This window comes from Microcaecilia unicolor, chromosome 8 (genome assembly GCF_901765095.1).
Source record: "Microcaecilia unicolor chromosome 8, aMicUni1.1, whole genome shotgun sequence".
Taxonomy (NCBI): Eukaryota; Metazoa; Chordata; class Amphibia; order Gymnophiona; family Siphonopidae; genus Microcaecilia; species Microcaecilia unicolor.
Genome location: NC_044038.1, coordinates 47,982,926 through 47,995,542, shown reverse-complemented (window position 1 = coordinate 47,995,542; position 12,617 = coordinate 47,982,926). Strand labels below are relative to the sequence as shown.

At 44.5% G+C, this 12,617-nt stretch overlaps 1 protein-coding gene across 5 annotated transcripts in view; it reads left to right on the top strand.

Annotated features, from left to right (window-relative positions):
- KIAA0556 (KIAA0556 ortholog) overlaps positions 1-12,617 on the top strand; it is a 133,509-nt gene that overhangs the window by 35,792 nt on the left and 85,100 nt on the right. For 4 of the 5 annotated variants that reach the window (XM_030211802.1, XM_030211800.1, XM_030211799.1 and 1 more), the window contains one exon: positions 9,612-9,740. The exons of the other annotated variant lie outside the window; for it this stretch is intronic. In XM_030211802.1, the coding sequence (XP_030067662.1) occupies positions 9,612-9,740 (129 nt within the window). The remainder of the gene's footprint in view (positions 1-9,611; positions 9,741-12,617) is intronic. 5 annotated transcript variants of the gene reach the window in all.

Sequence of the window (12,617 nt, the reverse complement as noted above, 5' to 3'; positions counted from 1 at the left end):
TTGACCACAGCAACTTAACCGGATAAGCGCTAACCAGTTAACTACTTTAGCGGTTAAAGAAAGGTCTGCTATTTATGTGGCTGATTTTAACCACTAAACATAGCCAGTTTGGCACTGAATATCTGCACCTAACCTGCTAGGTCACGTGATATAGCTGTTTAATGGTGAATTTTATATACCGTATTTTTCGGACTATAAGACGCACCGGACCATAAGATGCACCTAGGTTTTAGAGGGGGAAATAGGAAAAAATTATTTTTCCTTTTTCCGAACTCTAAAACCTAGGTGCTCCGGTGCGTCTTGTCCGAATCCCTCCCTCCCTCCGAGTTCGGGATCGCCCTCCCCCCGGCCCTGTCACCACTTCTCCCTACTCACGCGATCTTCCCTGGTGGTCTAGTGACGTCGGGGCAGGAAAGAGCCCCCTCTTTCCTGCCCAGCGCGCTGCTCTCCATCCTCCTGTATGCATTGCTGCCTGACGGTCTCGGCGAGATTCAAAATGGCCGCCGAGAATTGAAGTCTCGGCGGCCATTTTGATTCTCGCCGAGACCGTCAGGCTGCATACAGGAGGATGGAGAGCAGCGCGCTGGGCAGGAAAGAGGAGGCTCTTTCCTGCCCCGACGTCACTAGACCACCAGGGAAGATCGCGTGAGTAGGGAGAAGTCTACCTTCGGACTATAAGACGCACCCCCCATTTTCCTCCCAAATTTGGGGGGAAAAAAGTGTGTCTTATAGTCCGAAAAATACGGTATGTATGGTGCTGAAAAAATGCTATTTTATAAGTCGTGCTTTAAAGTTAGGTGTGGTTTATAGAATAGTGCTTATACCCAGGGAGATCACGCCTATCTAAAGATACAGCCATTTGCACCAACTGAAACGTGCAAATATATGTGCCTAAATTGGGTGTGTATCCCTCATATTCTACAGCATCTACCTAGACCCAGTAAGGGACATGCCAGAGGGTTAGGAGTTTTGGTTGATCTATAGCTATGTCTCAGTATAAATGTGATTCTTGGCCATGAGTCACTCTTAAGGAAAAAATTGGCTGAACCTAGGGAGCAGATTTTAAGACCAATTCACAGAAACTGTTTAGCTGATTTTTTTTTTTATTCAGTTTTACCAATCCCCTATTGTTTTAATGTCAGATCTATTGTAATAAACTTGATCTGAAATTGACGACTCAGATCTTGGTTTGGTATTTGTAGTTGAGACTTGGCTTACAGATTATTCTTCTTGTTGCTACTTACAAGCAACGTGGTTTGGAAGCAATGTTGTGTCAGCTATCTGTTTAGAATTCTTTGAATGCAGTAGGTTTATTATTGGTTTATAGATCTCCTACACCTTGATTTCTAATCTCTTCTATATTTTACAGTCGGAGTTTAGAAGCTAGTACTAGATTTTCAAAATTAGTGGTACTGGATGATTTTAATTTGCTTTTAGAAGATAAGGATAGTAATGTTTGTACGTTTTTGTCTCTCCTTCAAAATTTGCAATTTTATGTTGTCAAATGTTCCTATTCACTAAGAGGATCTTTTACTAATGTGCGCTCACGTTTTTGGCGCGTTAAACGTTAGAGATGCCAATGCATTCCTTTGGGCGTCTCTAACATTTAGTGCGCCAATTTTAGCACGTGCTAAAAAAGTGAGCCTTAGTAAAAGACGCCCTAAAAGGGTTATTGTGGTGAAACGGGGAATTTTCCTGCTTGTAAATTGTATAGCTATTTTTTATTCTGTGCATTTCCCTTGTTTGGCTAGCAGATGGTGTCTTTCCTTTGTTTGTAAAGTTGTTACCAGAAGTGACATTTCTTCTTCCCGCCTAAGCTGAGGAGAAGTACTGCACTGCTGTTGATCAGAAACCCCTCAGTGTTTATGCTCTGGGCTCTGACTCAATCTGCTGGAAATATTTAGTCTCAGAGTGGGAGTATGGAAGGTACATACTTCTATACAGAGACCCTGTTCAAGGACTGTGAGCAGTTAATTTTCCTGAGCTCCCCAGGTACTACTCAGATAGTGAATACGTGTTTAGTTAGTTTAAATATTAATTCCTGTTTAATTTACCTGTTATTGTCCGCTAATTACACCCCATCCATTCACTGTTCTATCTTGGTATGATAATAAATCAATTCACTTATTAGCTCTTTCTTATGCTTCAGCAGCAGATGAATCCAGAAACTGATGGGTTGTGTCCGTGTACCAGCAGGTGGAGATACAGAATACTGTACTGAAGACAGTGATACTGGACGACCAGCCCCTCAGTCAGTCAGTTTATCTCTATCTAAAGCAGGCAGTGGAAGGCTTCTCATCAGCTCTTGGCTTTTTCTCCTTTGAGGGCCTCTTGGGCTGTTTTTGCCAGTTGAGGCAAGGGGTACTTGGCCAGTAGGTGCCAGCTTTGGGGGCATACCTGTTTGGTCTGGTCAGTGCCTCACCCAGCCCTCCTTTCTCCTGCTCCTTGTCTGTCTTCTGGGGCTGCCTCCCCCCCAAAAAAAAACAAACAAAAAAAAAAACTGAACAGCTTCCTAGATACTGCTTGGTCAGACAGTGTAGGGACTGTCCATCCTTCAGGAGAGTTGAGGGCAGCCTGTTTTTAGCTGGTTCTGCCCTAATAGGGAATCATGGCAGAGGAGACCCGCACTTTGTGATGAAGGTAGTGTGTTTTCTTTTTTTCCTTTCTGAGGGTCATCGACATTCGCGGCAACGTTCTGGGAGCATGTAGCTGAAGCAGTCAAGTGTCATTCGGCGTCAGGTCTCTGCCCCTCGGAATGCGCAAACAGCCTTCTTTCTGGTGGTGGTTCTGCAGTGGAGGTGCCGTTTTCCTGCATTGAATCGCCGGGAATCTTGGGTCCTACCACCGATGTGCCGGCTGAGCATGCAGCAGTTTTTGGAGTCCTCAGGCCCTCTCATGTTTCTAGAGTGTTAGTCTGCGACTCTTTGCTTGTACCTGGGGAACTTTGGGGGTCTTGCTGAGTGCTTTGCCCTCTGGGGAGTTTTATTTCCTCCAGACTTCATTGTTCTTTTGCATCAGGCTTACCTTCTGAAGCCTGCTCTTCCTCAGCCCCTGGGATTGCCTCCACGAATCCCTCAGGGGTCATGGGTCACTTGTTGAACCCACCTGTGGATGATCCGGCACAGAAGAGGTGACACCTGAATTCATTGTCCGAGGTGTGGTTGTTGGCCCTAGTTTCCGCCGCTTCTTGTTTGGCTGGCTTGTTCAGGGAACTCTCTGCGGCCCTCTCATCTGGATGATTTCAAGGAGGGGGAGATTCCCCAGGAGGAGCCGGATGATTCCATGGCTATCCATATTTTCCATAGGGAGGAATTACCTCTTATTTTGGGAGCCTTGGAAGGCGTGAACATTTCAGATCCAGAGGCACAGACCGCAGCTTGCAGGAATTTGAAGATGGCTAGTACTCAGAAGCCCTCTTGAGCCTTTCCGGTTCATGAGACTATACAGTAGCTCATTACGGCTCAGTAGACTAATCCTGATTCGGGCTTGAAGGGGTCGAGGGCTATGGCCCGTCTCTATCCTGTGTCGCCCACTCCCCTAGGAACTATTTGCCTTGCGCAAAATGTATGCTGTGTTGGCAACGGTCACTAAAAAGACTACTATTCCAGTGGAAGGTGGTGTTGCCTTGAAAGATATGCAGGATAGGAGACTGGAGGCTTCACCCAAGTGCTCCTTTGAGGTGTCTGCTCTGGCTTTGCAAGCTTATATTTGTAGTTTTTATGTGACCAGGACGTGACTTAGCTGACTTCAGCAGGCACTGGAGCAAGACCGCAGTTCCTTGTCGGCAGTCATCACTTCGGCTCCGCAGTTAGAATCTAGACTGGCCTTTTTGTGGATTCCTTGTGTGATTTGGTGTGGGCCTCGGCCAAGGAAATGGCTCTGGTGTTCACTGCCCATTTTTTGTGGCTGCGTCACTAGGCAGCAGATATGGTGTCCAAGCAGCCCCTCATCAAGTTGCTTTTTAGGGATAAACTTCTTTTTGGGGAGGATCTCGAAAAACTAGTTAAAGATTTGGGCAATTCCAAGTTGCAACGCCTCCCGGAGGATAAGCCGAAGACTGGTCTTCGGTCATGGGGTTTGAAACCTTGGCTCTGGGACTCGAAGTATCATCTGAGCTGATCCTCCTCTGGTTTCCAGTGCTCTCATTTTCAGCTGCAGTCCTCCTTTCAGGGAGACCCCAATTATGGGGTGCCAGCCTGCTCTTCATTGCTTCTGATAGGGGGTCGCCAGACTCTCTTGTTCAATAAGTGGGCCAAGATTACCTCAGATCAACGGGTCCTGGATATTGTCAGAGTCTGTTACTGGTTTGCCTCACCCATTGCTAAACGGCTTACAAACGATTCGCTGTCCAGACCAGCTTGTAGTCTCTCTTAGATCTCGGAGCCGTGGTACCTGTGCCTCGCTCCAAGGAGCGACAAGGACGATATTCCACTTACTTTGTCGTCCCTTGGAAAGGAGGCTCCTTGCACGCTATCTTGGATCTCAAGAACGTGAAGCAGTTTCTGAGGGTCAGGCACTTCTGCATGGAAACCCTTCAGTTGGTCATAGCAGCCAGGAGAGTTTCTCACAGCGCTGGATCTCATCATTGAACATTTCCATTTGGCCTCCTCATCAGCGATTACTTCATTTGACTGTGCTCGGCCGTCTCTTTAGTTCGGGGCCCTTCCTTTTGGCCTGGCCATCCCCCCCGGACCTTCTCCAAGGTCATAGTGGTGGTGGCGGCCTTTCTGCAGAAGGAGGGGATTCGTATGCACCCTTACCTTGACAACTGGCTGATCCGAGCTGCGTTGGAACAGGCGAGTCGCCAGGCCACCAGTCAGGTGGTGTCCCTGCTGCAGTCCCTTGCATGGATTGTCAACTTGGCGAAGAGTCATGTTGTCTAGACCCAGCCCTGGAGTATCTGGGCATGTGCTTCAACTCTACGCAGAGCAAGGTGTTCTTGCCAGATCCTCAGACGGAGAAGCTCCAGCTGTAGGTTTGTCACTTCTGTTGGTGGTGAACCCCCGCACATGGGATTATATTAAGGTGCTCAAGTCTGTGGTGGCCACTCTGGAGGTGGTTCCATGGGCCGGAGCTCACATGCACCCTCTGCAGCATTTGTTGCTGAGCAGGTGGTCGCCAGTCGCTCTGGAGTATCGCCGCCATCTGCCTTGGTTGCCCCAGGTGTGACGCAGTATGGCGTGGGGGCTTCAGGGGTCCACCCTATGCTGAGGTATGCCATTGGCTTCTCCATCATGGGTGGTGGTGATGATGGATGTCAGCTTTGCTGGTTGGGGGCACATTATCTCCACTGGCATGCGCAGGGCAGTTGGACAGAGACCGAATGGCCGATCAACCGCTTGGAGCTGAGGTTGGTAAACAATGCTCTTCATATTTTTTGTTACCTGTTGTCAGGCAAGGCGGTTTGAGTTTTCTCGGACAACACAACAGCGGTGGGTTTCAGCAATCAATAGGGCGGCATGCACAGTGCTGTGATGGCAGCAGAGGCTCAGCGCCTTCTGGGGTGGGCATTCTATTTTCTCTGTTTATCAGCAGCTCACATTGCGGGACAATTGAATGTTCAGGCAGATGTTTTCAGTTGCAATCTCCTAGATCTGGTGGCATGGGAGCTGTCAGAAACAGCGTTTCACCAGATTCTGGAGAGGTGGAGAACGTCGCTTATCGACCTCATGGTGACTCGTCGGAATGACAAAGTTCCCTGACTCTTCAGCCAGTGTTGAGAGGTTGGCTCCCTCGGTCTGGATGCTCTTCTGCAGCCCTGGCCCATGTCGACTCTTCTTTACATGTTTCCTTCATGGCCCTTGATAGGGCGTGTACTGCACAAAATCGGAAGACACCTGGGGATAGTCATTCTCGTTGCTCTGAATAGGCCACAGCGTCGATGGTACGTGGACCTGATCTCATAAATTTTCCATTGCTACTCCCTCTTTCGGCCGATCTCTTACATCAGGGTCCAGTTCTGATGGAGGATTTCTCCTGCTTTGGTCTTGCAACCTGGCTCTTGAAAGGTCCAGATTAAGGAAGAAGGGGTAGGATGTGGCGTATCTTTGAGACTTGGTGTGCCGAACGTGCCTGGTTCACCTTTCGAGTGGCAGTTTCCCAGATCCTGGCCTTTCTGTAGAAAGCAAATAGAATGTTAGGTATTATTACGAAAGGAATGGAAAACAAAAATGAGGATGTTATAATGCCTTTGTATCGCTCCATGGTGCGACTGCACCTCGAATATTGTGTTCAGTTCTGGTCGCCGCATCTCCAAAAAGATATAGTGGAATTAGAAAAGGTGCAGATAAAGGGGATGAGATGACTTCCCTATGAGGAAAGGTTAAAGCAGCTGGGGCTCTTCAGCTTGGAGAAAAGATGGCTGAGGGGAGATGTGAAAGAGGCCTATAAAATAATGAGTGGAGTGGAATGGGTAGACGTAAAGCATCTGTTTACACTTTCCAAAAATACTAGGACTAGGGGGCATGCGATGAAGCTACAAAGTAGTAAATTTAAAACTAATCGGAGAAAATGTTTCTTCACTCAATGTGTAATTGAACTCAAATTTGTTGCCAGAAAATGTGGTAAAGGCGGTTAGGTTAGCAGAGTTTTAAAAAGGTTTGGACGGCTTCCTAAAGGAAAAGTCCATAGACCATTATTAAATTGGACTTGGGGAAAATATTTCTGGGATAACAACATAAAATGTTTTGTACTTTTTTGGGGATCTTGCCAGGTATTTGTGACCTGGATTGGCCACTGTTGGAAACAGGATGTTGGGCTTGATGGACCTTTGGTCTGTCCCAGTATGACAATACTTATGTACTTATGTAGGGTTTGCAGAAGGGATTCGAGTTCGTGGTGGCGCTCGCCTGTTTCCATGGTTTTGCCTTGGCAGCGCATGCTGATGTAGTTTGGTTCGTGCAGGGTGCTCTTCACTTGCGCCTTCCCCTTCGTCTTCTGTGTCTGATCTGGAGTTTGAATTTGGTTCTTAAAACTCTTCAGAGGGCTCCCTTTGAACCTTTGCGCAGGGCTTCGAACAAAGATCTTACTTTGAAGGTGGTCTTTCTGGTGGCTGTTGCCTCTGCCTGGCGGATGTCTGAGCTCCAAGCTTTGTCCTGCCGAGGTCCTTTCCTCCAGTTTTCGGAGGCTGGGGTTAAGTTGAGTATGGCTCCCCTCTTTCTTACCCAAGGTACTGTCAGCTTTCATATCGATCAGCATCTTTTTCTGCCTTCCTTTGCCAGGGAGAATTATCCTGAAGATTTTGCAAGGCTTTGAGTGTAGAATGTGCAGAGAGTTCTTCTATGTTGTTTGCAGGTGTCTAATGACTTTCGGTGTTTGAATTATCTTTTTGTGCTCCTTTCAGGGCCCTGGTGTGGCTATGCAGTCTCCAAGGTGACGGTAGCACTTTGGCTCAAAGAAGCAATTTCGTCGACTTATCTTCTGGAGGGCAAGATAACCCTTTCCGCTCTGCAGGCTCATTCTACACTAGTGCAGGCAACTTCTTGGGCACAGAAGGGTGTTTTCTCTCCTGAAGTGATTTATTGGGTGGCCACTTGGGCTTCCTTGCATGCATTTTTGAAGCATTACCGGCTGGATGTGGATGCCCAGTTTGGGGCAGCAGTACTGTCAAGGGGAGCAGCAGCTTTGTTGTATCCTATCAGTTTCTGGATTCATCTGCTGCTGACGCATAGGAAAATTATGCCTTACCTGATCATTTTCTTTCCTTTAGTCACAGCAGATGAATCCAGGATACCTCCCGTTCAGCTGAATAAACTCCTTCCTTTTTGGGGTCTTGTTGGGCAGACTGGATGGATTTTTTTTCTGCTTTGTGATGTGACATATACTGACTGAGGGGCTGACCATTCAGGATCACTGTCTTCAGTACAGTATTCTCTATCTCCACCTGCTGGTAGATGGACACAACCCATCAGTTTCTGGATTCATATGCTGCAACTAAAGGAAGGAAAATTATCAGGTAAAGCAGAGTTTTACTGTTTGTCCTCTACTAAGAATCCTGGTAGTTTGTTTTTTTGGTCTGTGGGTGCTTTTTAGGAATTATAGGACTGTGGCCCCATTGTCCTTAGACACTACTGGGAATTAAGTTGTGGTTGGGAGATTCGCCCAGAGGCAAGCGTAACCCAGCAGGTGGGAGGATGGGTATGCCAGAGTAGAGCATGTGCATAGGTGGTAGTGGGCCTGAGCAGTGCTGGGACAGATAATCTAGGTGGCCACAGATTAGCCTCAGGTGGGTGCTAGGCATTCTGTGAGAGGTATACATTAGATTTTATTTTTTCTAATTATCCATCTTTAATAGCTTTTTGTGAGTGGGAAACCGTGATTTGGTCTGATCATTTTCAAAGCAATTTTACATTAATTGCCCTGTTTACTAAGCTGTGCTAAGGATGCACTAGCGTTTTTAGCTTGTGATAATTGCTAAAGACACTCATACTCCTATGGAGTGTTTCTAGTGTTTAGCGTGTGCTAATAACAGTAAACGGGACCCTTAATGTTAATACATCTAATATTAGACAAAATTGTTTCAGAGATGATAGGCTGGTGGGGGAAGGATTGATAAAACTGATTTTTGGACTAGGGTAATTTCTGCATTGGATACTTTAGTGAAACATCCTGATGTATTGTCTACCTGGGATTGTTCCATTTGAAATAGATAATACGCTCCCGAATGTGAAATTAATTCTGTGAGAAAGATGAAATCTCCGTGGTATTCTAGTGAACTATTGTAGATTAAGGGGAAATGTCGCAGGCTAGGACGGTGCTGGTGGAAATTTATGAATGAAGAAGATAAGGCTTGCTGGAAAGTTGCCCGGAGTGTAGTGAATATAAAATAATTTTAAATCTGGCTTAGAAGATCATATTAGTCACAGTTAGTGGGAATTGAGAAACCTAATTTGAAGAAATTATTTGGTTTGCTGTAAGAAAATTTGTTATCTAATTCTTCTTCTTCAGCTCAGCCTTCTGAAGAAATTTTAGCTGATTATTTTGCTTCTAAAGTTTCCACTATTTATAAGTCATTTGAGGTCTTCCAGGAGCCTGATGTACATTCTAATTTAAATTTGATGAATACAATATTTGAACAGATTCCGGTTGATAAGATTGTGGACTGCATTGGAACCTATTTCGCAGTCTTTTAAGTCCCTTAGTAAATAGGCTTTCGATGTCTAGTTGTTCATTAGAAGTTATTCCTTATCTGTTAAAGGTCTTCCTACAGAGTTGTTAAATTGGCTTTTTCTGTTTGTCAACTCTGCATTGAAACTGGGTTGGTTTTCTAAAATTATAGGGAATATAGTTCTGATGCCTGTATTGAAACAGCTTAATGGAGATCCAACCTCAGTTTCTAATTTCAGACCTATCGCTAATATTCCATTCCTTGCTAAGTTGATTAGTTTGTGGTAGGATCTCAATTAGCACATTATATTGAGAAATATAATCTGCATAATTCTCAAACGCTTGAATAAACATAAAATGTAGACCCCAAGACCCAATCTCTATGATGACATAATAAACAAGCACTGTTATACTGTCGCATATCAGGAATTCACAATTGTTGCATTGTAATAGGTTGTGGGTTTTTTTTTTATTTTATGGTTTATGTATATTTTTATTTGTTCCAGAGTCTCAAGTCTTCCAAGAATGGTGTTTACAGTGATTTTAAGTGCTCAGTCCAAAGCACAGATGCACAGTTAAGTGATTCCAGTGAGGTAGAAAAGGAAAGGCTGCTTTTAAATTTTCATGATGTAAAGGTGAGGTTTTGAATAGATCATTTTATGTTAGAAAAGATATCTGAAAAGAATGAGTAAGCTTGAGTGACCACAATACTATGTAGAACATTTTGAAGTTAGCCAAGTAAATTAGAAATAATAAAAAAAAAAATATGTGTGTGTGTGTATATATACCAGCAAATAGCCAGATAGTGCTGAATTCTATAAATGGTGCCGGAAAAAATGGCATTTATAGAATAGCGCTTAGCACTGGGAACTGCGACATTAATCACAACCAATTACACCGATGATACCTTGGTGTAAATCCCCATATCTAAATTAGTCATAAATCTCTTTTATTCTATAACAACGCACGTAAATTAGAGGAACACCCCTGATTCTCCCATGGCTGTGCCCCCTTTTTGCACCAGTGTGTAAAATTTAATTAAATCTAATTAGCACCAATAATTAAAATCATGCTAATTAGCTCGTTATTCAATTAAATTGGGCATGCACCCAAATCTGCATGTATACTTTTTAGTGACTTTTATAGAATTCAGAGGATAGTAGCTGGGGAGACATATTTTCAAAGCACTTTGGGAGGCTAAGTTCCATAGGTTTCTATGGAACTTTGGGAGGCTAAGTGCTTTGAAAATGAGCCCGACTGTTATCTGAATATTTGCACTCATCAGCACTATCCATGGGCCTTTTAGTGTCAATATAAAGATAGTTAAAAAAAAATTACCTACTCAAAATATCACAAGAATTGGCAAAACAAATATCTAAAGCAAGTATTTAGAGCTTCTTATTGACAAAATCTCACACACTAAACAGAGGAAGGAAAAAGCCTCAGAAAAATTAACACTGCATCTAGAACAGCAGTGATCAGTGTCTTTCAATCACGGACCAAATACATTCCTTATACTCACAGACAGTGAAAAATCTTTTCAAACAAAATGAAAAAATATATTTAAAACTTATTTGAACAAAAATAGGTTGAACTAATCTTGGCAAGTCAAATAGGAATCTCCACAAACTTCCAACGATAGCCAGCATTTGAATAACTGCATACAGATAAAAATGACCCCTTTAATATCAGTTAAGAAAATAACTTCCTGATAAATGCAGGTCTTTAAAAAGTTTACTAAGCCGCGCTCTAGGCGCGCTAATGTTTTTAATTTAGCACACTAATGTTAGACACCCATAAGAATATAGGGGTATTTTAAGCATTAGTGTGTGCTTAAAAATGCTAACGCACCTTAGTAAACGGGGTCCTTAATGTTAGTGACACGAAGAGATTATTGCTAAAGTATGCCAAATCTTTCTGTAGTTTAGATACATGCCCTCCTTATTTGGTTAAACTAGTATCTCTGCTTTTTTACATTTATTATCTGATTAAATTCACATTTCGAATCTGGTACTTTTCTTAACATTAGGTGGGAGATATTCTTACTTTTATTCCTAAAAATCCTAAAACTAGTTAGTGGGATAGAAGCCACAGGATGATAGTTACTGTTTATGAAAATATTGGAAGGGTATGTTAGATAGAAAATTCTATGGTGCAACATGATATTCTTCACCACAATCAGATTTCAGGAAAAATCTTAGCACGGAAATAGTGATAAGCACTTATTGAGTAGAGGTCAGTGTGCAATCGTTCCAATTTGATCTGTCTTGTGCTTTCAACCTTGTCGACTGTGCTTTAATTCTACAAATATTAGATCAGTTGCAGGCTTATTTTCGAAAGAGAAGGGCACCCATCTTTCGTCACAAATCGGGAGATGGGCGTCCTTCTCCCGGGGTCGCCCAAATCGGCATAATCGAAAGCTGATTTTGGGCGTCTCCAACTGCTTTCCGTCGCTGGACGACCAGAGTTCCCGGGGGTGTGTCGGAGGCGGTGCGAAGGCGGGACTGGAGCATGCTTAACACATGGGCATCCTCGACCCATAATGGAAAAAAGAAGAGCACTTGGCCAACTTGGTCCCATTTTTCTTACGACCAAGCCTCAAAAAGGTGCCCGAACTGACTAGATGACCACTGTAGGGAATCGAGGATGACCTCCCCTTACTCCCCCAATGGTCACTAACCCCCTCCCATCCTCAAAAAACAACTTCAAAAATATTTTGTGCCAGCCTCAAATGTCATACTCAGGTCCCTCGCAGCAGTATGCAGGTCCCTGGAGCAGTTTTAGTGGGTGCAGTGCACTTCAGGCAGGCGGACCCAGACCCATTTCCCCCCCCCCCCCTACCTGTTACACTTGTGGTGGTAAATGTGAGCCCTTCAAAAATCACCAGAAACCCACTGTACCCACATCTAGGTGCCCCACTTCATCCCTAAGGGCTATGATACTGGTGTACAGTTGTGGGTAGTGGGTTTTGGGGGGCTCAGCACACAAGGTAAGGGAGCTATGCACTTGGGATCAATTTGTGAAGTCCGCTGCAGTGCCCCCTAGGGTGCCCGGTTGATGTCCTGGCATTTCAGGGGGACCAGTGCACTACGAATGCTGGCTCCTGCCACGACCAAATGTATTGCATTTGGTCGTTTCTGAGATGGGCGTCCTCAGTTTCCATTATTGCCGAAAATCAGAAACGACCAAGTCTAAGGATGACCATCTCTAAGGTCGACCTAAATTTCAGGATTTAGGTGTCCCCGACCGTATTATCGAAACGAAAGATGGACGCCCATCTTGTTTTGATAATACAGGTTTCCCCGCCCCTTCACAGGGCCGTCCTGCAAGGACGTCCCCAGGAAAACTTGGGCGTCCCTTTCAATTATGCCTCTCTTGGTCATACAGGAGAAGGTGCTGAATTGATTTAATGGTTTTCTTTGTAATTGTTATTACTCGGTAAAGGAGGGAGCTCACTCAGCCAAATGGAAAACTGTTTGTGGCGTACCTCAGGGTTCGCCCCTTTTTTCTAT